This window comes from Rhineura floridana, chromosome 9 (genome assembly GCF_030035675.1).
Source record: "Rhineura floridana isolate rRhiFlo1 chromosome 9, rRhiFlo1.hap2, whole genome shotgun sequence".
In the NCBI taxonomy this organism is placed as follows: Eukaryota; Metazoa; Chordata; class Lepidosauria; order Squamata; family Rhineuridae; genus Rhineura; species Rhineura floridana.
The window spans coordinates 92,314,315-92,340,730 of record NC_084488.1 but is presented as its reverse complement, the minus strand read 5'-3'; the positions used below and the strand labels follow the sequence as shown (position 1 = coordinate 92,340,730).

The following is a 26,416-nucleotide window of genomic DNA, read 5'->3' as shown; positions in this document are numbered from 1 at the left end:
AGGAGATATGGCACATTCAGGCTGTGAGCACATTGGTCGCCTAATGTAACACATTTTCATTGGCCACACCTGGAGGAGGAACGAGTTGAATGGCCGACCAGTTGTGAAATCTCTTGAGGCAATTTTTTTTAAAAAATGCACTCAAGCTGATCCCACCAGATTTTATGGTAAAAAGGGGTGGGGTTTGACTAGCATCGTGTGCTCCCGTTTTTAGAGAGGAGAGGTAGAGAGACGCACTGGAACCGGCAGAACAGTAAGTATGTCTCTGTCCTCAGACTCCTGTAATATGGTAGGTTTGTGCACACCATGGAAACAAGCAACAGCAGGATCCACACCAATTGCAGCTAAGGTGATCAATAAATTTCTGGTTTTGCTTGGCTTTTCCTCTCTCTTCAAGTAATTGAAGACACTGAGCCAGTTTATTATCTTGTTGACCGCATCACTTTTCTACAGTCTACTAAAATAAACTCTCCTGAATTTGGTTTGAAAATATGGTTATAGTCCTCATTTTGTGCTAGCTTCCATGAAAGGATGGTTCACGTAAGAAGAGTTAAACATGTATTTGTACTTGAAGATGCATGTATGCAAGCAAGCTGAGTGCAAAACATGAATCTTAAGAGAAAGAACACACACACATAATCCCTAATTCTTTGGTTTGAAATTCTAGTCTTCTTCAGAATGCCATATCCCACTAGCACAAATTGATTCCTTCAAATACTTTGAACTTTTTCTGCTTAGTTTACATTGTCTTTTCCTCCAGTATGCATTGATGCAACTTCTGAGCAGGATTTAACACACTTAAGTAACAAAGTTCAGAGAGAATAATTGATCTACCCTTGAAAGACTACGCTCAATTCTGTTCCAGCAGAGCTATTGATTGACAGATTTAATGTTTTAAGAAACTGGCATTTCCAAAGCTATTGGCCGTTTATTATGCTCTCCGTGACAGTCTTCACACTTACATAGAGCTCAGTGCATGTGCAGTAGGGAGCTCCAGTGCACCAGAGGGGTGTGTGTGTGAAAAGAAATCCAAATACCAATCCTATAGCAATTGTTTAGTTACAGCAGAGCACTAAATAGTGATGTGTGCTAGATTTCATCATTTGTGTTTCCAGCATTTTTCCTGATTCACCCTCCTTGCAAAAATATCCACATCAAGAAAGCATTTAAAATAAATGCCATCGCTTAAGAGCTGAAAAGAAGCAACATAAAAATGGACATCCGACAGCCTGCTCTTACACATCCTCTTCTAATTAGAAGGTCATTTTGGAAAGTTGCAACCATTGTTGACTCATGATGCAGACAGCCATATGTTGGAAAATATCTAGGTAAGCTAACTCAAAGATTGGGGTCCAATCCAACAAAGTGTAGAGAGACAACAGCCGTGGAATTTTCATGTCTAAAGTGTTTTATCATCTCTGGCAAAATGGCAATATGGACATTCCCAGTATAACAAACCCCAAAGAAGTGTAGTGACTGCCAATTGTCAAACCCTAAATAATAGGAAGTTTTAGCTCGTTGCACTGCAAATAATACTTTTTTATTGTTCACAACTGAATCACTCTGACAATGCAATTGATTATATGACTGCAAGAAGCTTAACTGAAGGTAAATATACATAGTCACTCTGTAAGGAACCAACATCTCTTTTTCAATTCTGATTCCACCATGAACATGGTGAATGGTCATCTGAAGTTTGATCTGCTGATGCTTCCTGAAGTGGGATGACAAGTGCCATAACCCTTCTGCCACATGAACAGTGCAGTGAACAAATAAATTGCAATTATTCAGCTGTGAGAGGGCACTTGCATATGTTCAGTGGCAACTCATATACATACTCCAGCGCTGAACACTGCAAACATTCAGAGGAAAAGCCTTGCAAGCCCTGTACCAAATAAGCCATCCTAAAGGTACCATACCAGAATTCAGTAAATACAAACCCTACAGTTTGTGAATTGTACAGTTCAGTACACTGCTTATAAACAAACTTACTTAGAACATTTTTTCACTCCAAATATTCTCAGAAAGCCATTGGTATCTGTATGTGAATCCTTGTTACAATCAATTGTTATTTTGTTATTTAATGTTTGGTATTTCATGAACACCTACTTGTAAAAAATGTAAACACACGTAAGAGACATTTCTCAAGCCCAGAAAGGCTGCAAATTTATTATTATTATTATTATTATTATTATTATTATTATTATTATTATTATTATTATTATTATTAAAAACCAAACAATTATACAAGCACACACAAATTTTCTTCAAAAGCACCAGGAGGTTCTTACCAGCCAAGAGGTGGGGTTATTTGCCCAACACCACCAGGAGACAAGGGATAGAAAGTGGGGATATCAGGACCTGGAGGATGTCTGGACATGCCTGTTAAAAAGTATAGAGTGCAAGCTGTCATTCTGGCCAACAAATTATAAACTACTATGGTAAAAAGAAATACAGCCAACTCATCTCTAAATTCAAAACAAAAAACACACATGACTCAGATTATTTCATCAGTCCAGGTTATGAATGCTGAAATACCTCCTTTTTTCCTAAGAGTTATCTCTACCTATTTCACAGCAATAGGATGATTAGGACTGAGATGGATGGGCTCTCATTCAAACCAAAGGCATACACAGGATGTAGGAAATATTTAAAACTAGTGTGCAGCCTGCCAAAAAATTGCTTAGGTGCTAAAGTTAGGGTATGATCTGGGTGGGAAACATGCTTGCTATAGCTATAGTGTGGAACAGAGGTTTGGACCCCAAGAGGTGAATCCAGATATTAGGGGTTGGATCCAGACTGAGTTGTACACACTTAGGTACCATGTAAATTAAGGGACTTGAGTTGTTACTAGCTTGTCATCTAAATTCAACTAACTTAGCTTGGTTTATTTATTTATTGATTATATTTCTATACCGCCCAATAGCCGAAGCTCTCTGGGCGGTTTACAGCATGGTTCCAACTGTGTCTCTGCTATGGGGAAGATGGAAATATTGATGTAATTATGCCATAGACTACTAAAATCACATTTTATATGGGAACAGATTAAAAACTACCATGTCATTCAGTGAAACAGCCACAGATGCTATTATCTGAAATTAAATTAAATTAGTGATTTTACATGCCATAAAGTGTCAGTATCTAGCAAATATGGGTAGCTACCTAAGGCTTACTGATGTTTGTAAAACCCTGCTAATCCAAGCCCCAGATCTGGTGTGATCAGCTAGATACCAACTCATAGAATACATTTTATATTCCTGAGGGACAGCTATATTCGTATGTTGCAACAAAAACTTGTACATCATAAGAAAATCTTACATCACCTTAAAGGCTACTCTGTTTATTGTGGCATAAGCTTTCATGGACCAGAACACACTTTGTCAGATATACTGCATCCTTAGTGGGTAAGCATATATACCCCCCTCCCAAGTACAAAGAGAAGAGTGTGTGCTTTTCTAAAGAAAAGTCAAAGGGCAAGCACTAAAAGAGAAAGTAGTAGGTGAATCACAGCACCATGAAGAACACAAATGAATTCAACATCTCACCAAAATGGATGTAACCCATTGATTAGTGGACACTGATAATGAATAGGCATAGCAATTTCAATAGCTTAAATGCACACTTAACAATTGCTTTCTGGAGTTATCTACCAATTCCCAGGATTTGCTCAGAGTAAATTCCAGAGTGTCAAATTTGCTAATCTGACACATTCATCATATTTGAATCTTACACTGGACTACAGGGACTCTACAATCTCGTGGGACCATAAGATGTCCTGGGAACTGAAATGCTTCCCCCACTGGTATTCAAGCATTACCATTTTTAATGTCCAATTGGCATCCATTTATCTTTTGCATTAGTTACAAACTTATTTGATTTATGGCAATTGTAGGAGGACATTACTAGCCAATTATACCATTTTAGAAGATATGCAGATGAACGAGCCCTTGATTTTACAGCTATTGTTGTTTGGTCCCATGATAATGTTGCCCGCGTACATATGATAACAAAGATGCCACCAGGATTTGTATCTCCATCAAGTGACCTTTGGTTGCTTGACATTTGGTTGACATTTGGGTGCTTCAGACTGGGGTGCTATCTGTTAAGAAGTCTCATGAGGAGAAATGATCATCTTCTGGGATGGGGTATAGATAAGAAATGGCATTCCATTACCTTTCTGCTAGGTCTGTCCCATAGGAGACGCCTAGGTAACTGACTTGTTTTTTTCACTTTCCCAAGTGAGCACTTCCACTTAGGAAGTGTGCGCTTTACATGATGTAATTAGAAGTGGTAGTCTCTAACCAAAGGAATGAAAAAAAATGCAATTTCATCGTAGGCCTTGGCAATAGATAATGGATTCTGTGGTATGACCTGGATGGTAGCTAGAAGCATATAGGTATGTCAGCAAACTGTAGTTTCTCCAAGAATAGACTCCACTTAGTCAGACACCTGTACTGTGAGAATGTCAATATCTTAAACAGGGTAATTTAGTTTGTGCACTCAGGATACCAGCTAGAAGATAATCCTGGGTGTGCCTGTGTAGATTTGTTCCTGAACTTCTATAGGAAGTTTTTCAACAAGTTGCATGAAGATAGAAACACTCTATGTGAAAGACCAATCTATATTGAAACCATCAGGAGGTGTCCATGCATTAACTCTTTTCCAGTGTTGAGACAATAGTTGTTCCGTGATGCAACTGAAGAATTCCTTGAGTTACGGATGGTAGAAATAAGCTTCCAGGTCACCGTAAAACTCTAATCACACACATGGATGTTATGGAGCAGAAAGAGAGTTTCCAAGATAAGGCAAGGCTCTTTTGCCTAAACCACTGTGAGACTGGACAGATTAACAATACAGCTGAGTGAGAAAAGGGCATCACTGTCGTGGGCACTTGCAGCATGAAAGAGTTTTGTTAGTAATGTTCTTTTTTATAAAAAAGCAAACTGTATAATATATATGAATTGCTTCATTTTGGGAAAGACTTGCCAAGCACAAGCTTGGGTCTTTATGTAAGGCTCTATTCCTGAGAGTTCATTTTCAATCCTCACTAGTTTGCTGTACAGCATAGCAGCATAGAAAGCAGCATCGTATCAGGTCAGACCATTGTTTCATCCAGCTCAGTATTGTCAACAGTGGCAGCAGCTCTTCAGGGTTTCAGACAGGGGACATCCCTAGCCCTACCTAGAGAAGCTGGGGATTGAACCTGGAAACTTCTGCATGCAAATCAGAAGTTCTTTCACTGAGCTATGGTCCTTTCCCAGAATGCATATCAGATGTGATTCAGTATTCATTTATGCTTTGGTTAGTATTGCCCAATCTTGCCCAATATTTATATGTAATACTTATACATATAAAGACCATCTTGACTTTGCCATTGACCACGTCAACTTGAATTTTTCTTGTTGTGACCTGCCTTGAGATAGGTTACTATGGAAAGGCAGCATACAAATAAATCATGATGGTGATGTATCTGATGGTGCAGAAACTGATTCACACAAGCTCATGCCACAAGACCATTTTTCTTTTACATTGTATGGTTAATTTTCTGATTAAAAAGAAAAAGAAGAGGAAGGTTACTGCCCATAAGTCAGGGGTGTGGAACCTCTGGCTTGCCAAGATGCTATTGAACTTCCATCATCCCTGGCCAGTGGCTATGCTGGCTCAGGGGAGTTGGGAGTCCAACAACACATGGAAGGCCACAGGTTTCTTACTTTGCCATAAGTGATAAGATAGAAGTATTTGGGGAAGCTTAATTGATTTCTCTCTGAAAAGTTCCACTGAAAATAAGCCTTGAGAAATAGTTCAGAATGACACATCTATGGAAGGGCTGAGAGAGGAGAGAAACAACAGTTCTCAGATAAGCAGCAGACCAGACTTATTAGATTAGGTAAATTGCTGCTTGTACATTTTCTGTGGTTCCCTTATGATTCACAGATTTTGGAAACTTGCTGCCACAGAGGATCAGCGGTTAATTAAGAATCATTTTCAGGCCTGTAATGGTCACACTTGATATGATTCATTTGGCTTCTGATTGTCACTCCAGCTCCAGCTAAGCTCCTCATAGCTGACTCTTGTGGGTGCCAAGGTCAATCTTTTGTACTGGTTAGTATTTTTTGCAGTGGTGTAAGACAGTCCCACTGGAAATGATCCATCAACTCACATTCCCAAGAACATAAAAATGCTACAAACTCTAAAAACCACCTCAAGGATTAAAGCTAATCGTAGTCCCAGATGAGCACCATGGTTTTCACACTCTACCTAAATCTCATACCCCAAGGAGGCAAGCAGAATTATGGTCACAGAGACCATTAAGCCATTGATTTATTTAGTGTATTGAAGAACTGATGCAAAAGTCACAAGCCTTTTTTACATGTAAAGTCCTCTATACTAAGTGAGAAGAAATATAAGTGACCCTGCCATTTTGAAAATGTCTGGCTACATCAAAATTCAATACTATAACAAACAACAGGCTTTCAGCTAATTATCTGCCTGTTTACACCAAAGAAGCAGGCAAGTAACTTATTGCCCCCACTCCTGTTTCTTGATCATTTTAAACATCTGGACTTTGGTCTACTTTACCTCCTATCCCATCAATTGCACAAGTGATGGCCACAATTGTGGCCTGCCTATTCTCTCCATTTTATCCTCACAACAACCCTGTGAGGTAGGTCAGACTGTGAGGTAGGTCAGTGACTGGCCCAAGGTCACCCAGTGTGGATAAAAAGAATTATTCGCCTAACTCTGTATGTGTGTGTTTATTTTTAATGTTGTTTTAGGCTACTTAGATGTGCAGCAGCCAAGGCCAGCACCTTGTAGGCATTTTTTAAATGAAGTAACTGAAATGTAATTGTAGTGATTACTTTTGAGAAAAAGTAATCAGTTACTTTCAGAGCAGTTGTAAAGGTAATTACTACTTTTTGGGCAATGTAATTGTAACTTTAATTTATTACTTTTTAAAAGTAATGTTCCAAGTTCTGGCTATAGGTATGTTCTTAAACTGCAAGGGTTTTTTGTCTATTAGTGAATATTTAATGTGATGGATGTGCATCTCCAATCACAAATCTACAGACACGCTGCAGACCACCTGAATGCAGCTTGTGGGACCACAGTTTGGGAACTTTTGGATCATGGAATGTTTTATGTCACTATTTCAACACATTTACTCCATCAGCATTTATGATACCATCTATTTGCAATGAGAGTTCAAATAGTCAGCATTTGAGGGTGGGGAAAAGGAAGGCAGAATGGCAGGAAAAGTCATGTTGCAACTAGATTTTGTGGTGCCGCTGCTTCAGATTGGGACCACTACATGGAAGAAGGCTTAAAGTCATCCCCCTCCCTGCCCTCCCATCATTGTCTTGATCTGGCTTTGGACCTCTGTGATGGCTATTTCTTTTTTAAAAATCAAGCATGCCAGAGCTGAAGATGTGAATAACGTCATGTTTAATTTGGCTCTAAATTTTATGATTTAGATTGCAGAATCTCTGATTTTAGTTAACATAATTTCATCACTAATATAAATCTATCATTTATGTGACCAGAGACACAGGAAGAATGTTCCATGCTGGGTCCCAGGAACGTGTTTTTTTATTTGCAGCATTTATACCTTTAGCCAAAAAACCTCTCAAAAAGGAGCTTACAAAAATAAGTTCTAAGACAGAACCCTCAGGCTCACAACCTAAACAAGACATGACACACAAAGAAAAAGGAATGGGAGGAAGGAGAGGAAAGCAAGTTCAAACACAAGTTCTTTAAAAGGTACAGTTCTTAAAGTTACAGCTGATGTCAGTGATGGTTCTGGCTCTCTTGCCCTTGATAAAGAGTAGTCCCCCTCCTAAAACATTCTCTCTGCCAAATCCAGGAGCAGAGCTGGTGGCAACATCTAGGCCAGAAGAACAGGGCAGCTCCTATCACACAGTTCCTCTCTCGGCACACATGTTGCTAAACTGCATGTTAGATTACCAAGCACTGTCCTGAAACAGAAGACAAATTTCCATAGGAAAGATCTTGCCAAATGCTGCTAAATAGAGAAAACATAATATAAAGCACATTTCCTAAGACTTGTTGGTCTCACTTTGGTGATTTGAAAACTACTGAGGAGCCAGATGACTTAAAAAATATGCTGCAAAATGGGACATCCATATGAAGCTATCCACTTTTAGAGAGTTCAACTCAGTAGGCAATAATGCACGAACATCTAATCAATTATCTGTAGATGAATCTGGATTATAAACCATCAGGGTGGGATATAAATTCAATAATTCAATATTTTGATATTTAATATCAAATTTTAATATTTGATATAATTTTAATATTTAATATCAAATTTAATAATTTGATATAAATTCAACATTCAAATTTATATTCCAGCTTAGAAAGGTTGCTACTAACTCCATTTTCAGTTCTCTCCTGTGTGTTGTTTCTGTTACATGATGTCTGTGCCAGAGCTTGGAAGTAATTAGTTATAAAAAATGAATTACTTGTAATTTATTAATTTTTGGAGGAATGAGTGGGTAATTTTATTACTTTTGAGGAGTAACTGTAATGTTTCCAGCATTATTTTTGGCCATTACTGGGGGGGGGGGAAGCAGGGGAAGTCTTCTTCTCCTCTGATTCGTGAATGAAAATCATGTGCCTCAAACTGGGCTTCTGTGCAGCATTGCTCTTTCCTCGTGCTCTGTGGGTGGGTAGGAGGCGACAAAGGAGAAGGTAAAGAGCAAGACGGGGTGGAGTGGAGAAAACAATGGTTAAAAAAAGGATGGTGGTGGAGAAGAACAGAGTGGAGGGAGAAAGAAGCTGGAGGGCAACGACATGGATGAAAGAGGAGGAGGAAGCAGCAGAGGAATGGAGATAAAGAACTGTGGGAGTGAGAGACGACAACGTTGTGTGTGTGTGTGTGTGTGAATACTGTGTTTACATTCGGCGTGCATAGCAGCCTCCTCCACCCTCCCTAGCTACTTTACTGCATTGGCAGTGTTTTAAACTTTTTGCACCCCAGATGAAAATGTTTGCTTTGCTGGGCATGCGTTAGTTAGTGGCAGGATAGGGTCTGACAAGTGGTTGCATGATAGAGATGACACTTGCTGGCTGAGAGCGTGGGGCGGGTTCCACTTGGTTTGATACGCAAAGATCTGAGTGGTAGCCTCTGCCTCTGTCCTCACATCCCTTACCAGCAGAGAGACCACCACTATCTTATAGATAAAAAGAATTATTCGACTACCTCTGTATGTGCATGTTTATTTTTAATGTTTCGGCTACCTAGGCATGCTGCAGCCAAGGCCAGCACCTTGTAGGCACTCTAGTGTTTTTTTAACTTGACTGTAATTGTAGTGATTACTTTTGAGTAACAGCCAAGTAATTCTTTTCAGAACAACTGTAATTGCAATGGTAATGTATTCCTTTTGGGGACCATGTAACAGTAATTGTAATTTATTCCTTTTTAAAAGTAATCTTCCAGGTTCTGGCCTGTGCAACAATGCTAAACATGCTGGCTTTTACTACAGCGCCTGCAAAATTAATCAGACCCCTGACCAATGCTCTCATAATACTGAATTACAAATGATACATTGTAATTTTGTTCTGTATGATTTTTTATTTTGAAACTCAAAATCAATTATTGTAAGGTGACATTGGTTCTATGTTGGGAAATGTCAGTAAGAAACATAAAAAAACTGAACCATGTTGCTTGCATACGTATTCAACCCCTGTGTTGTGGAAGCTCCCAGTTTACACAGATGAAAGAAATTGCCCTATCGAGGACACAATGACCTTCCCATTGGCCTCCACCTGTGAACCATTCAAGTTGCTGCCACATTGTCAGGATAAAAACCCCACTGTTGAAGGATCATTGGTCAGGCTGTGGATCTGAAGGAAAATGAAGACCAAAGCATTCTACAGAAGTGAAAGATCGTGTAATACAAATGCATAGATTAGGAAGAGGGTACAAAATAATATCCAAGTCTTTGGATATCCCAGTGAGCAGAGTTGGATCAATAATCAGGAAGTGGAAGCTGCATCACACCACCCAAGCACTGCCAAGAAAAGGCCATCCCTCAAAACTCAGCATTTTCTCAGAATTAGGAGACTTGTGAGAGAAGCCACAGAGAGACCAACAATCACTTGGAAGGAGCTACAGAGTTCAGTGGCTAGGAGTGGAGTAATGGTGCACCAGTCAACCATATCAAGAGCTCTGCATAACACTGGCCTGTATGGGAGGGTGGCAAGAAAGAAGCCGTTACTTAAAAAGTATCATCTGAAAGCATGTCTGGAGTTTGTCAGAAAGCATGACAGTGCCCCAGGTGCGATGTGGGGAAAGGGTTTGTGGTCAGATGAGACAAAGATAGACCTTTGTGGCCAAAACTCAAAACACTATGTGTGGCGCAAACCTAACACTGCCCATGCCTCAATACACACTATCCCTACAGTGAAGTGTGGTGGTGGCAGCATCATGCTGTGGGGATGCTTCTCATCAGCAGGGACTGGACATCTTGTTAAAATCGAAGGAAGAATGGATGGAGCAAAATACAGGGAAATACTGCAAGAGAACCTGCTTCAGTCCACTAAAAAACTGAAGCTTGGGAGGAAATTCACTTTTCAGCAGGACAATGATCCCAAGCACAAGGCCAAAGCAACAATGAAGTGGCTCAAGAATAAAAAGGTGTGAATGTCCTACAGTGATATGTGTCACTCTTTGAAAATTGCAGTGCACAAGCGACATCCAACCAACCTGAACAACCTGGAGCTAATCTGCCAAGAAGAATGGGCCAAAATCGCTCTGACACTGTGCAAAGCTGGTACATGCCTACTCCAAAAGACTTAGAGCTGTTATTGCAGCGAAAGGTGGCTCTACCAAATATTAATGTGTGGGGGTTGAATACTTATGCAAGCAACATGGTTCAGTTTTTGTTCCTTATAAACATTTCCCAACATAAACCAATGTCACCTTCCAATAACTGATTTTGAGTTTCAGTGTTTCAAAATAAATTATCATACAGAACGAAATTACAATGTACCATTTGTAATTCAGTAACATGAGAGCATTGGTCAGGGATCTGATTATTTTAGAAAGGCGCTGTATATGTGCACTTTTGTCCCTTCCATTCTTGTGAAAGCCATTCAAAATTCACATTTGATATGTATGTTGTCTGACATCTAATTCCAGATGGTAAACGACTGAAAAGCCAGCCATTTTTACTTCTGACTACCTCTCCCCTCTCACCATATATATTCTACTTGTTTTCAGAAATTGTACTGTCAAACATAGCATGGTCCACCAAGCCTAAATTGTCACATCCACCTTCACCATTGTATATTCTACTACATCCCAAGCCACTGCAATGGTACACCTCGTTAGCCACTGCATGTGCTGTGACTGTTTCCCAAACCAGCCAAACTGTGTTTCTTGTACACACAATAGAATTCAAGCTAGCAACAGTTATACTCCAGTACTCTAAATTTCTAGGCAATAAAATACAGGAACAATGGAAGCTGACTTATAACGAGTCAGAACATTGTAGGGTTGCCAGGCTCAGGGCCTGATCCTGAACCTGTATCTTTAGGAGAAGGGATAGTCAGCCAAGTGCAGGTGTTCTTGCAACACTGCAATGGGAAAAGCCACAAGGTGAAATTCTCCCTTCCCCCTGCACAACTTTTAAAGATACAGAAGACCTCTTGGTTGCCAGGCCCAGCTTCCAAGAGGTCTTCTGTATCTTTAAAAGTTGTGCAGGGGGAAAGGGAGAATTTCACGCTGTGGTTTTTCCCATTACGCTGTTGCAAGAAAACCTGCACTTGGTTAAATTTTCTCTTCTCTTAAAGATATAGAATCATTCTCAGGCCCTGAGCCTGGCAACCCTAGAACATTGGTCTATCTAGCTGAGTACTGTTTACACTGGCTGGCAGTGGCTCTCCAGGATTTCAGACAAGAGACACTTCAAGCCACACCTGGAGATGTTGGGGATTGAAAGTGATACCTTCTGCATGCAAAGCAGATGCTCTACCGCTGCACAATAGCCCGTTCCCAAACATAGAACCTCTACAGTAAGGCCCCGCTTCCCAGCGCTTCGCTTCCCGGCGTTCCGCTAATGCAGCAGCTTTCGTTTTCCATTTTAAAGCCGATTTTTGCTCTATTGCGACGTTTTGCGACGTTTCCGCACGACGGCCCCATTATAGTCTATGGGTTCCGCTTTACGGCGGGGGCCTGGTCCCTAACCCGCAGTATAAGCGGGGCCCTACTGTACATTTTTCAACCAGGAACCTCAGATATTACAGTCAGAAAAATTTTGGAAATTCTTTTTAAAAAACATGGAATTTGAGCATGAGGCAAAGTTAAAAATAAAGGCAACTAAAAGAAAGCACTTACATAATAATACAACAAGTTCACTTTCATACTTTGAAAGCATATTGCGCATAGGTTTTAAGATTCTCTGATAATATTTGAAATTAAAACTAAATTAAATTAAAATTTCAAAATTAAAATTAAAATGCCCAAGCTAAACGTTCGAAAGACAAACAAGGAAGAAATGGCTACTATTTATTCAAACACAGGTTAACAATTTGCAAGGAAGGAAAGACTTCAGATTGCGGCCCCTTGGTTTCCTGTAAAATAAGCCTACTCAAAACTTTAAAGTATAATTTGGTTAGACATTAAGAAAGGGTGATAGAACACCTTTTCACCTTTTCTGAACCCAAATTGGGAAAACTACCTCTAACACACTGGTAATTTAGAACATGTGCACTACCCTTCTAATATGACAGAGGGCACCAAGGACTTTAATTGTGGTTTTACCAATGGTGGTGGGGAGTTGTACCAGGAAAAGCTAGGCATTTGGTTTCTTAACTAAGCAATATGTTTGGGCAGTACTAAAACATTCACTAATAGGCAAAAAACCTTGTGGTTTAAGAACGTACCTATAGCTCACATATATTTCTATCAAACTTTTAAAAGCAGGGAAATTGGGCAGCTATAGTGAATGCACCAGGGGAGCAGGAGACCTGACCTCCAATCTGTATTGTACTGCCCTACAAATTTGTAAAAATGCAAACACAATTTGGGTTGGAATTTCACAGTCCAATCCACTTCCTGTGTACCTTGCAAGAATTGGGTATGTGCCTCTGAGCATATGGTGAGTGGTGGCAACACCTGCCATCTCCAAAGATGGAGAATTATGTTTTTGTATGTTTGTTGGTGTTCTTACTTTGCTTCTTTCCTGTGTTACTAATGTTTCTACAGAGAATCTAATCAAGAAAATTTTATTTCCCTCATTATTCACCCTAGAAATCTTTGTCAAATTTATTTCCATTAATTTCAAAGCCTTTTTATTGGTCAATGTCATATGATGATGAAGACAGCCTTTTGTGTTCAAATTGGAGGTTATGTTCTATTTCTATTTTGAGTGCATTAACAGTTGAATCTGAAACTGCAGTTTGATCTAAAATCAGACTGATCACAATATGTTGCTACTTCAGCAATGACTCTTAGCTGTAGGAAAAAAGAGGATGCATGTTTTCAGCCTGCTATGTTTAAAACACTTCATTTAAGGCAAGGTAGGCACAGTCAATTAAAAACATAGAGCACACCTAGAATTTTGCTAGAATATATTTCACCTCCCACTGTTTTATCTTGTGCAAACTGAGACACTCCTGATGTCCACTGGAGACTATTCTACAGAATAGTCAGTGCCATTATTCCACAATTATTTTTGGAGTTTTTTTAGTGTAAATTTTGCAAAGTGTTGCTGTACTTCACATATTCACAGAAAGAGAAATAAAAGAAAATGATTTCCTATAGGAAACTTCACTAAAATTGCAAAGTAAACCAGACATATTTAAAGTGACCATCTGAACTATATCAACTGTTTTAATAATGTTGCTTCCTCCCTGCTAAAACAATATCAGCATAGCACATGTCTTCTTTCTATTATTTGGGTTGATTGCAGGTGTTGCCACCACTCACCATATGCTCAGAGGCACATGTTACTAAATTCTTCCAAGCTACACAGGAAGTGGATTGAACTGTGGAAGACCAACCCAAATGGTGTTTGCATTTTGACAAATTTGTAGGGCAGTCCAATATCTCAGAGAGGAGGTCAGGTCTCCTGCTCCCATGGTGCATTCACTACAGCTGCCCAATTACTTATAGCTTTTTAAAGTTTGATAGAAATATTTGTTAGCTATAGGTACATTCTTAAACCGCAAGGTTTTTTACCTATTAGTGAATTTCTCTGCTTTTTAATCCGGGGAGTAAGAAATGGGATCCTGTTCAAGTTTGCTGAGAATGGATTGATCATTTGCATGCTTATTGAGTTCAATGGGATTTACTCCCCTGCAATCATGCTTAGGATAGGTGAAACTGAGCACAGGGGATGGGTAGGGGAGGAGGGGAGGAAGGGGAGAAAGAGCAGAGGGGAGGAGGGGGATGGGACCAGGCAGGAGGGAGAGGGGAGGAAACGGACAGGTTTGATCATTTGCATATTTACTGAGTTCAGTGGGATTTACTCTCTTTCAATCATGCTTAGGATAGGTAAAACTGACTGGGGGGAGGAAGGGCTGGAGTGGGCAGAGGAGGAGGAAGAAGGAAGAGGGGAGGGGAGGCAGAAGGGAGAGGAGAAGGGAAAGACAGGTCTGATCATTTGCATGCTTACTGAGTTCAATGGGATTTACTCCTATGCAATCATGGTTAGGATAGGTAAAACTGACCATGGAGTAGGAGGAGGGGGAAGGAGCAGATTGGAGGGGGCAAAGGAAGGGGGAGGGGAGGGCAGATTTGATCATTTGCATGCTTATAGAGTTCAGTGGTATTTACTCCCATGCAATCATGCTTAAGATAGGTAAAACTGACCATGGGGAGGAGGAAGGGGAGGGGAGAAGGGGAGGAGGAAGGAGGGGATTGGAAGGGGATGGGGAGAGAGGGGCAAAGGATGAGGGAGGGAAGGGGCAAGAGGGAGGGGATAGGAGGGAGGAGATAGGAGGGAGGAGAAGGGAGGGTGGGTTTGATTATTTCCATACTTCTTGAGTTCAGTGGGATTTATTTCTGTGCAATCATGTTTGAAAATGGAAATGGACTGCCTTCAAGTCGATCCGGAATTATGGCGACCCTATGAATAGGGTTTTCATGGTAAATGGTATTCAGATGTGGTTTTACCATTGCCTTCCTCTGAGGCTGAGAGGCAGTGACTGGCCCAAGGTCACCCAGTGACCTTCATGGCTGTGTGGGGATTCGAACCCTGGTCTCCCAGGTCATAGTCCAACACTGACCTGGGGGAGGGGCAGGGAGGGGAGGAGGAGGGGAGGAGATTGGGTGGGTGGGCACTGGGCAGAGGGGAAGCCCCTTTCCTTTCCAATAGGAAAACATTGCGAACAGTATCATTCTCTTTCAGGGTTTCCCCCACCTTTTCATTCTACCGCAGGCACATGTAGCCTCCCACCCAAATTTAAACCAAAATCTGTCCCTGGCCACATCCACACCAGGCCTTTATTTCACTTTGGACAGTCATGGCTTCTCTCAAAGAATCCTGGGGAATGTAGTTAGTGCCCTGTTCCCCTCACAGACCTTCAGTCAGAGTGGCTGACTGTTAAACCACTGGCCACTGGAGCTCTGCCAGTGGAATAGGAGTCTCCTCTCAGCATTCTTCACAAACTACACTTCCCAGGATTCTTTGGGGGAAGCCATGACTGTCTCAAGTGAAACTAAAGTCTGGTGTGGGTGTGGCCCCCTGATTAGCCAAGCCCAGCAGCTGTGAGTCTGGCTTTTAGAACACTGACAGTTGATTCTTACTGAGTATGCCTGACACTATCATTCAGTTCAATACAAAATTTCTTAAATTAATTAAAAATCAACCAGGCATTTTTTTAACTGTTAAACTGCAGAAGATGAAGGTCAGAGTATAGGGCAAGGTCAATAAGATGATTACAGGTACTCTGTGAACATGGCTGATTTTTAATGAATTTCAACAGATTGTGAGAACTCTGACAGAAGAAAGTCCAAAAGGGCTCTTGGTGTTTTTTCTCTCTTTTTAGACTTTGAACTCTCTATTCTCTCTGACTTTTTTGATTGTTTTGTGTATCGCCATGAAAATTTAGAGGGTTGTTAACCTTGCATTTCTGAGTTCAGGACTATAAGTTTTGTAAGGTTTTGTTTTGAAATGAGCTTATGGGAAGCATCAGAATGGCATGGGGGTATTTTCAATTTAACATTGCGGAATGTGAAAAATCCATGCTGGCTATAGTATACAGCCACTCTTGTGGCTGTATAATAATGGTTGCCTTTAGCATCACAGGGCGAAGGGCAAAACATGGATAGCTAGTCTGTCAATGGCTTTTCAAGTGCTGCAATAAATTAAGGCCTCTCACCTTGTTTTGTGTTGACGTCTGAGGGGAGGTGTGAAGGATGCGTCCCTGGAGAAAAGTGCTCATCACTGTAGGTGATAAGTGGGGTGAGAGGGTGAACCGCATGGGAAGGCTGCACCACAGGTACTTTGTTTGACTGCAAACAAAAACAAAAAGCATTGGTAGCGATTTTGTTTGTTATTTTAAATAGGGCCTTGTAAGGTGTTTTTTTTTAAAGCAGATTTATTAGCCTCACTTTTAATTGATCGACCAGTTAAAATTTACATTAGGTGACAATTTAAGAAAAACATACATACACACATACAACACACAGTGCACACCTCTTCAGCTCACTGCACTTGCGTCTCTCAAGTTTTCCACAGTCCCCACCCCAGAGCAGTACAACATGTAATCCACTAGCATATTTTAACGCAGCACACCAGGAGCTTGATATACCTCCTGGTTTTGCTACCTACTTGGGACCAAAAAAGCAATGTGAGCTGGGGTGCCAAGCACCCAGTAAACTATAACAAATGGCTTCCAGGCAGTATTCTGTGTGATTATGGGTTAGAAGTCATACAGGCCTACTTCACATGGAAGAATATTCTCATTACCACGTGTATGAAAAAAGCCTAGTGATGTTGAGGGCGGGCATGATATCCACTACCATTCACAGATCAGGTATGGCAGGGTACCTGCCTCTTTGGTAATATGTAGATGTATTGTGGTAAAGGCCTATGGCCATACTACCCTGAGCATGTCCAATCTCGTCTGATCTCGGAAGCTAAGCAGGGTCAGGCCTGATTAGTACTTGGATGGGAGACCGCTTGTGAAAATCAGGTGCTGTAGCCTTAGAGGAAGGCAATGGTAAACCACCTCTGAATACCTCTTAATGAAAACTCTATGAATATATCCAAAAAAGATTCATAGGGTCGCCATAAGTCGTAATTGACTTGAAGGCATAGTACAACAAGTTGTGGTAAAGGAGAAAACATAACTTAAAAAAAGTAAGAAATGCAGCAAGTAGTAAAAGTAAATGATGACCAGAGTAAATAATGCAATCCTTTCTCTATAAACTGGCCTCTGCAATTACATTTTCAGCACCAAGCATGGGAATATTTAAATCCCAATGGAGTCATGAGTAAAGATCAGGAGTGGGGAACCTGTGGACCTCCAGTTGTTGTTGGGATTAGAGATGCGAAGGCCTGAAAAAATCAGAAAAATGGGGGGGGGGAATCCAGTTTTCCCCCAATTTTTTGGAAAAAACTCAGAAAAAAATATTTCCCCCGAATCTTTCTATTTTTTTCCTGGAACTTCACCTCTCTAGTTGGGACTACATCTTCAGTAATTCCTGACCACTGGTCATGCTGGCTGGAGCTGATGGGAGTTGGAGTTCAGAAACATCTGGAGGGCCTCAGGTTGCCTATTCCTGAAACACACACAGTGCTGATGTCTGTCTTCATATTTTTTTCCAGTATCTAAGGATAAATAATGTGCACCAAGTCTTACAAGCCTTTTTTTTACAACATGTTAAGAACATGTATATCATAACATGCTATGAAATGCAGACTACTGCTTTATGTTATAGCACTGGTAAAATACTATGCATCTGTAATTTAGAGTGTGCCCACCACCACACTTTTGGTCACAGACTCTCTCTAAGTTAAGTCCCCTTCTCATTGTAATTTGACCTAATGCATCATCTTTCCAACAAGGCAGGGGAAGCATGATCACCATGTCATGAGTACACCATGAGACATGGAATACAATTACACCAGTGTATTTTGACTACAGTTATGAAGATTCTCAATACTGCTTAGTTTTCTTTTAGTCCAGGGTTCCCAAACTGTGGTCCAAGGACCACCAGTGGTCTGCAAGCTTTATTCAGGTGGTTTGCTGTGTGACTGGATTTGTGGTTGAAGATGGGAGACAGCACAACCATTGCATTAAATATTCATCTTGATTTTTAACTGTATTTGTATTGCTTCTTTTATTTCTTAATATTGCATTTTATTGTATTACAATTAGACAGAATACAATAAAATACAAGAAACAAAAGCAATAAAAATGCAATTAAAAGTCATACAGCACCTAGCACAGTGCATTACATTTGTTACAAGAGTCAGAAAAATCATTAAGTGGTCTGCCCAGACTCTCAGCAATTTTCTAGTACTCAATGAGGGGGGGAAAGTTATGGAACCACTATTTTAGATAATACCACCCCCCATCTACCCCAAATACTTGTTACAAATTACTTGTTACTGAAGCACTGAAAGTCAAACTAGAACTGTGCTATTTATGTATGTGTATGTGTGTGTGGGGGGGGTAAACCTAATCCATAATAATAAAAATAATGGAAATGCTAAAAATCTCTGGCTGGATCGTGGCTACTCCTATTCTAGTAGTCCTACCTCAGATGTTAAGGTTAAACAAAGCTCACACAATGGACTTGTATTCAGTCAGTATTTTGCTAGAAGTTAATACAGCATAGCTACAGTCTGCTTCTGTGTTGGTATTGCTTTTTAATATGTTTCTAAACCTTTTTTTAAAACAATGTGTTTTTAAACATTTTTAAGATGTCTTCAAAGCTTTTTAAAAATGTTTTTAAAGTTGTTTTAATGTATTTTAAAGTCTGTTTTTATGATGTTTTAAAGTGTTTTTAGTGCTTTTGTTTGCCGCTCTGGGCTCCTGCTGGGAGGGGCAGGATATAAATAAAATAATCAAATAAATAAATAAAATGCAGCAATCCCCTCAAGCTGAAAAAAATGCTGGAGTTAGAGTAATTCCTAATTCCCCCCCCCCACAGGCTAAATCTATGCAAAACATGGAAAATGTGTGAGACTCATTTGCATTATTACACTATGTTTTGTAGTTTAATTTTCTCTTTTTCAGTATATATTTTACTAGACTCCCACTGGAGCCCCTTTTAGCTCTGTGTGTGTGTGCGTGTGCATGTCACACTAATGGGCAGGGAGTTCAGACCCAAATGCACATATCGCTTATCAAGAAATCCATATAGAAAATATTGGAAATTAAGCAGAGTAGGATTTCTTAACTGATCAAGTTTTACCTGAATGCCAATATAGTAAACATTTGTTGGCCCATATTTTAAAATACAGCACAGGAGAAGTATCTGTGTGTAATAAGCCTTTTTAGTTTGGAATGTGAAAACACAACGCCAGTGTCATATTTTCTATTTTTTCTTTGCACACTTTTTCTTGTTTTCAGAGCATCACCTCAAGGAACCTGCATTAGCAAGTGGTATCGTCTTAATGTCTGACCTATCCCTCCAGTCATAGAGGCTCAGAATATTCTGCCATGAATTTTTGTTAAATTATGCTATCCTTGGTCTCCTTTTAATTTTACGGTTTTCAACACAGATTTGCTTTCCTGTGGGAAGGAGATAAGAACCAGAGGATTTTAATTTAAGCTTTGGCCTTGTCTTATATTTTGCAAGAGCGAAACTGTGCACAAGCAGGAGAAAAAAGCACTGCTACTCATTGGTGTTTTAATGCCAACAAGCATTAGGTCCTTTTATTTGTGACCAAATAATAAAAGCAGTATGAATTTCCATTAAGGCACAGAAGTTGGCTCCCAAGGGTGATAACTCAAACTGCTATTCATATTTTCCTCTTTTAAAGACACAAATTGGATCATGAAATTCAGATTATCTATAGCCATATGCCTCAGTATTCTGGAAAGAAAACTGTATTAATATTACTGTTACTAATACTTAAGAAACAAATAAAAAAGTCAGAGAACATTATAATGCTAGTAACATTTTCAGAGATGAACACTAATGGAAACTTGTGTCACCACCATACATTAGGAGGTGCTAAACCATAGTAAAGGTCAATAATCGGAAGCTGAATACTGGCAACATGAAGGCACTATGGATAGATGGGTTCTGGGACCAGAAATTGAGTGCACAACATGTACTGGATGATGTTGCACTCTTCCTGCAGGAACGCAGCTTGGGAATGCTCCTTGATCCAGAGACCCAAGTTGCCTCAGTGGCTCAGAACACCTTTAACCAACTGTGTAAGCAGATGAGAAGGAATGATCCTGTCGCTTCAGCTAGACCTAGAAACGCCCTCATTTAGCTAAGATTTCTATCTTAATTTCCAATCAGATAATTTTTTTTGTTTGAGTGGTATGCTTCAGGCAACTGTGGTTGATGCTTAATGTATCATGCTTAATGACATCATTAGGGCCACCCACTATGACATCACTAGGGGCAGCCCCATGACATCACTAGGGCCTGCCCCTGAAATCTCAGGGTTTGGGATGCTTCTGACCTGGCAAGCCTAAACCCACATGAGCTTTCCAAGCTTTCCAAACTGAATGCGAGACAGAGATTTTAGGTCTAACATGGCAATATGAAAACAAAATAAACTTTCAGACACTTTGAACAATATGATCTGTATTATTGTATACAGTGATTCTGAAACTTTTTGGGGGGCCACTTGAAAATTGTTAATGGTCTTCGCAGACCACTTAATGATTTTTTTGCCTGCTATAGCAATTGCAGTGCACTGTACTAGATGCTATATGATTTTTAATTGTATTTTTATGGCTTCTTTCATTTCATATACACTATATTTTCCATAGTATGGTATTCAAATTGTAATACAATAAAATACAATATAAGAAATAAAACAAGCAATAAAAATACAACCAAAATCAATATAAATATTTAATGTGATGGATGCCTCCCATCTTCAGCCACAAATCCACAGACACGCTGCAGACTACCTGAATGAACCTCCACAGACCACTGGTGGTCCCGGGACCACCATTTAGAAAGCCCTGCTCTACTACTAGGAGTATATGACCCAATAATTACACTGCAACAAGAAACAAACAAGAATAGGCCTTTTATATTTTTAAACATATTACGGACTGGCTGCTGTTCGCTACATATGCAGGGTAGGGTAGCTATTTAAAACAAAACAAATACTTGTCTATCTTTCACGTGCATCAGAGCTGGGAATCTCTAGGCCAAGATAACCTAAAAATTTTCCTGCTGGCCTTTTGAATGTTGCATCCTTATACCTTTCCTTTTGCTCCTTTTCTTCCATGATCTAATGATTTTAAAACAATTCCTCCTCTGTCCTAGATAACATGGTGACAACATAAATAGCATACAGAGCCTTGTACCTTCTGATTAGAGAAGCTGGTAACCCTGCCCAGTTTCTATTATAAATGTGTTGCCATTATCTCAGAGAAACAATGGACAAGACTTGACATACCCCACCCAAAAAAGCCTAGTCATTCAGCAGTACCACATTCCCGAGACAGAATGATGTAGGGATACAATGGATTACTGTCATGATGTAGCATAGTTTCTAGGGGCATTCTGCAGCAGCAACCAGGGCTTTTTTGGGGTTGGGGTAAAGAAGGAAAACCCAACTCACTATTAAAGGTGACCTGACATCTGAAAATTTGCCTTCCCCACTCTCCCAGTAATTAAATATCCCCCTGCTTCCATGAGGGATGAATAATCCCACAAAAGGAGGCTGGATATCTGGTGCATGTGCACAGACAAGTGCACACTAGAGTTACCAGACCTCCATTTTTCAGCCAGAGACTCTGGTTTTGGGGGTCGCCTCCAGGTCTCCAGGTGAGTCACCTTAATCTCCAGACATTTAGGTTTCATTTTTAAAAAAATTACATTTCTAGGTGGTCTGGTTCCAGAGATATACACCAAAATGTCAGCCGCCGCCCCAAACTTCTTAGTTGCTTCAAGTTCTGCTCTAATCACTGCCCTTTCAGGTTTTTAGCCAATAAGAAGTCAGGGTTGTGATTGACAAGGAATTATAGAGCCAAAAATTTAAAGTCAAATTGAATTGTCTGCCTTCAAGTCAATTCTGACTTATGGAGACCCTATGAATAGTGTTTTCATGGTAAGCAGTATTCAGAGGGGGTTTACCATTGCCTCCCTCTGAGGCTGAGAGGCAGTTACTGGCCAAAGGCTCAGAAACGTGCTTTTTCCTGCTTTTCTGAACATCTCACAGATTGAATAAATAAGCTTTCAGTCTTTTTCTCTCTTGTGAGTAGGAGTTACACAGGTTTAAATTTTGAAGAGGGCAGTGTTTTGCAAACTTCCCAAATTGAAGCTTTAATCCTCTTTCCTCTTCTCTCAGGCATTTTATTTTAATAACATGTGTTTTTAACTTGCTTATCTGTTTTTATGGGTTTTAGTGGTTTAAATTTGTATACTTGTTTTTAATGTTTTTAATTGCTGTAAACCGCCCAGAGAGCGTCAGCAGGCGGTATATAAATGCAATAAATAGTAGTAATAATAATAATAATAATCCAGTGCTTGCTTTTCCAGAGTAAGCATACCCAGAGTAAACCCCATTGAATTCAATAGGATTTCCTTTTGAGTAGACATGGTTAGGATTGTGCTGTGAATTGATGGGACTTTTGAGTGAACATAGGAAAGAATTGTGCTTGTGTTGTATATCTTTCTCTCCCCCTCCAATCCTATTTTTAAAGCAATTAGGCAGGGCTTACTTAGGTATCACTGTTTTTATTATGTAGGAAACTAATACTGATGTTATTTTTTTAATGTTCTGCAATGATCAGTTGGTTTTGGCAATAAATAATAATAATAATAATAATAATAATAATAAAATTTTATTTGTAAGTCGCCTATCTGTCCGAATTAACGGACACACTAGGCGACGTACAATAGCATAGTAAAATACAATATACAAATCAAAAGCCATACTCATCAGTTAATCTAAAACCAGCCTTCAATTAATACATCATAAAAACTAATCCACCCCAGCAATCCTATAGGCCTGCCTGAATAGCCAGGTCTTTAAGGCTCGGCGAAAACCCATCAGGGAGGAGGCATGTCAAAGGTCAAAAGGAAGGGAATTCCAAAGGGCGGGGGCCACAATCGAGAATGCCCTCTCTCTGGTCCGCACCAGCCTAGCTGTTTTGACTGGTGGGACCGAGAGAAGGTCTTGTGTGGCTAATCTTGTCTGGCGGCATAATTGGTGATACTGGAGGCGTTCCTTCAGATAAACTGGGCCGAAACCATATAGGGTTTTAAAGGTCAACACCAACACCTTGAATTGGGCCCGGTAAACAACTGGTAACCAGTGTAGGTCTACTAACACCGGAGTAATGTGATCCCGGCGACGGCTATGCTTGATCAAACTATTATATGGGGTGTATGTATTTTTATATCTCCAGTGTGTGTGCATGTGCGTGTATGGAGTGTTTCCAACAACCCTGTGAGGTAGGGTTGCAGTCTGGAAGCCAAGGCAGCTCACAATAAGAAATAAATCCCTTTAAAATCCAATAACCATAAAAACAAGTATAAACAGTTGCAAAACAGCTTAAATTGGCATGATTCTGAATTTTGGGTTGCATGAATGAAGTTGCTTATCACTTGAGGTTGCAGTTCTGTCCCTGTTTGAGTAAGCCCCACTGAATACATTGGGACTTGCTTCTGAATAAATAAACATAGGATTGCACTATAAATATCTTTACGGGTTGTGTAAATAATAAATATATTTGATAGTCATGCTTATATAAATATTTCTTCATTTTTCATATTTTTGGTTTTTGGTTAGGAATCCTGACTGGTTGTGAGATGCTTAGTTTTCTGCCTTACTAGCAGGAATCTTGTTGTGGTTGGTAGAAATCATCACTGTCTTTTGTTCTTTTTCTATTTGCATTTCATTTACCTTTATCCTCACTCTTTTTTATCCATAGAAGCAACAACAGTGGTTCCATGCGCTCCGCTCAACCTTCTTAAACCCACTGATGATGCATCTTTTTGTTTGTTTCTTGCCCAATAGTGGTAAAAGAGAATTCACATATTTGGAAGTGTGGCTGCAATTGTTGTTCCCAAGCTGCTGCCTATGAAGGCAGACCAAATAATGTGTGCTTTCTCTCTATCAATTATATTCACTGGAATTGGGTTGGCTGATAAAGTGACTTTATAGCAGCCCACAGGCGAGACAGAAAAGGGTAGAGAATCTTCTTACTCATTATTCAGACCTCTTTCTGAAGTGAAGGGTCAAATCTGTAAAGAAATTTGGATGTTAAAAGGTAGGAGCAGGGCATTCCAGGCAGGGGGTTGCCAACCCTACTTGGGTATGGATATCTTTGCTTCATCAACAACACAATCCAAACCATATCTACTGAGAAGTAAGTCCTACTGAGTTGTATGGGGCTTATTCCCTTAGTGTGTTTAGAATTGCAGCTCTTTGGGCATCCATCTTTACTCCTGAGTGCTCCCATCTAACATCTCCACAACACTAGGCTCCTTTCTTCCTACAATGCCCTTCTGGTGACTGGCCTGGCCTGAGGACACTTGCACCCTTTTTGCCAGAAGTGAATTGGCTAGATTAAATGTTCCCTACCCAGGCTCCATCTTTTAGCTTAGATTTCTATCTTAATTTCCAATCAGATAAATGTTTTTGTATGAATTGTATGCGCCAAGCAACTGTGGTTGATGCTTAATGTATCATGCTTAATGACAACACTTGGGCCCGCCCCATGATGTCACTTGGACCCACCCTGTGACATCACGTGGACCCATCCCATGATGTCACTTGGACCTCCCCCATGACATCACTTGGGTCCGCCCCCAAAATCTCAGGGTTTGGGATGCTTCTGACCTGGCAACCCTAGTGCACACGCACACACACATATAAGCACAAGGAAAATCATACGAGTCATTGAACATAATGCTAGAAATTCTTATTTCCTTCCCCCCCCCCAAAAAAAACATAGGAACACAGCAAGCCCTCTAACTTACTGTTTTTTGGAGAGGATATGTGTATGTATTGTTTGTTTGTTCTGAATATTTATAAACTTTATAAACATTACAAAATACCATAATGGTGTACAATAATAAAAAATACAACAAACAGTTTTCCAAAGAGAATTTTAAGACTGCCTGCATATGACTTGCTCAAGTGTATTTAATTTTTAATCTAGAACTAGACGTTATTCCATCTAGACTTTTCTGAACACAGCATAAGACTGAGTTCCACTGCTACATACTAGAGATGTGCTCAAATTTCACAAAATTTGAATTTGACACTGGATTTCCTATTTATTCACTCTTTTTTTGTCCTCGTGGATTGGTTTTTTCCTAGCAGTTTTCTGCGGCTGAAGAGGTTTTTTGTAAAATATATATATATATCAAAAATATCAATATTAATATCAATATTATCCTCAAAATATCAATATTAAAATTGATATATTGAGGAAAATAGCAATATGTTTTTAAATCTATGAAAAAATGATATTTTAAAAAGATCTATATTAACATTGATATTTTTGCAGGAAAAACCCCTGAATCTGTATTTATGGCAAATAGTGAACACTGATCCCTTATGAAGCGGTACCAGAAGGAAGTTCGATGGAGCAAAAATCAAACCAGCATCGAAATGCGGATTGCATCCCTTCTACATACATACACATGCCTGCCTTACACCAGAACAAAGCAATAGTTCATCTTTCACTGACAGTGGCCCTTCAGGGTTTTAGGGACAGCCATCTCACAGCCCCTGCTGCTAGAGATCCTTTCAACTGGAGAAGCCAGAGAGTGAGCCTGGGACCTTCTCTAGGCTTGGAAGCAGCTCTGAACAAAGGCAAGCAGAGCTGCATTGCCATCTTCTGGGCCCCACCTCTCCTGAACTAAAGCATAGATTTCAGATGGCTTATCTGAGGAAAAAGGCTGAATGTGCACATTGTTCAGCCAACAACTCCTGGGTTCCTTCTCAGCCAACCAACTGTACAAGTTAACTATTCCCTCTTTCTAAACAATGTTGTTGCTAACTCAGTTTTGCTTAGGGCTCCTCCAGACAACCTCTTTATTCAGCATTAATCCCGATTTGCTTACATAAAGCTTATGTCCAGTCTTTATTGAGTATTTGTTACGGGGCAGTTATATGACAATGAGCATTCATCCTGATTTGGGGTGGTGGTGTTTAGACATCTCCCCATTAGTCATCTGTTCATTCTACACTTTTCAGTGCATTTCCCCATCATTCCCTAACCACATAAAGTCAATTTTTTAAAGAATTGTTGCACTACGGCAACAGAGCACTTTAATCCA

General features: G+C 39.9%; 1 protein-coding gene and 1 pseudogene across 2 annotated transcripts in view; one reads left to right on the top strand and one right to left on the bottom strand.

Annotated features, from left to right (window-relative positions):
- The window catches only part of LEF1 (lymphoid enhancer binding factor 1), a 139,142-nt gene that overhangs the window by 25,846 nt on the left and 86,880 nt on the right, over nt 1-26,416 (bottom strand). For both annotated transcript variants that reach the window (XM_061585432.1, XM_061585433.1), the window contains exons 5-6: nt 16,348-16,480; nt 2,292-2,382 (exon numbers count right to left, since the gene is read on the bottom strand). In XM_061585432.1, coding sequence (XP_061441416.1) covers nt 2,292-2,382; nt 16,348-16,480 — 224 coding nt within the window. The remainder of the gene's footprint in view (nt 1-2,291; nt 2,383-16,347; nt 16,481-26,416) is intronic.
- Nucleotides 17,057-17,175, top strand: LOC133364741 (5S ribosomal RNA; annotated as a pseudogene).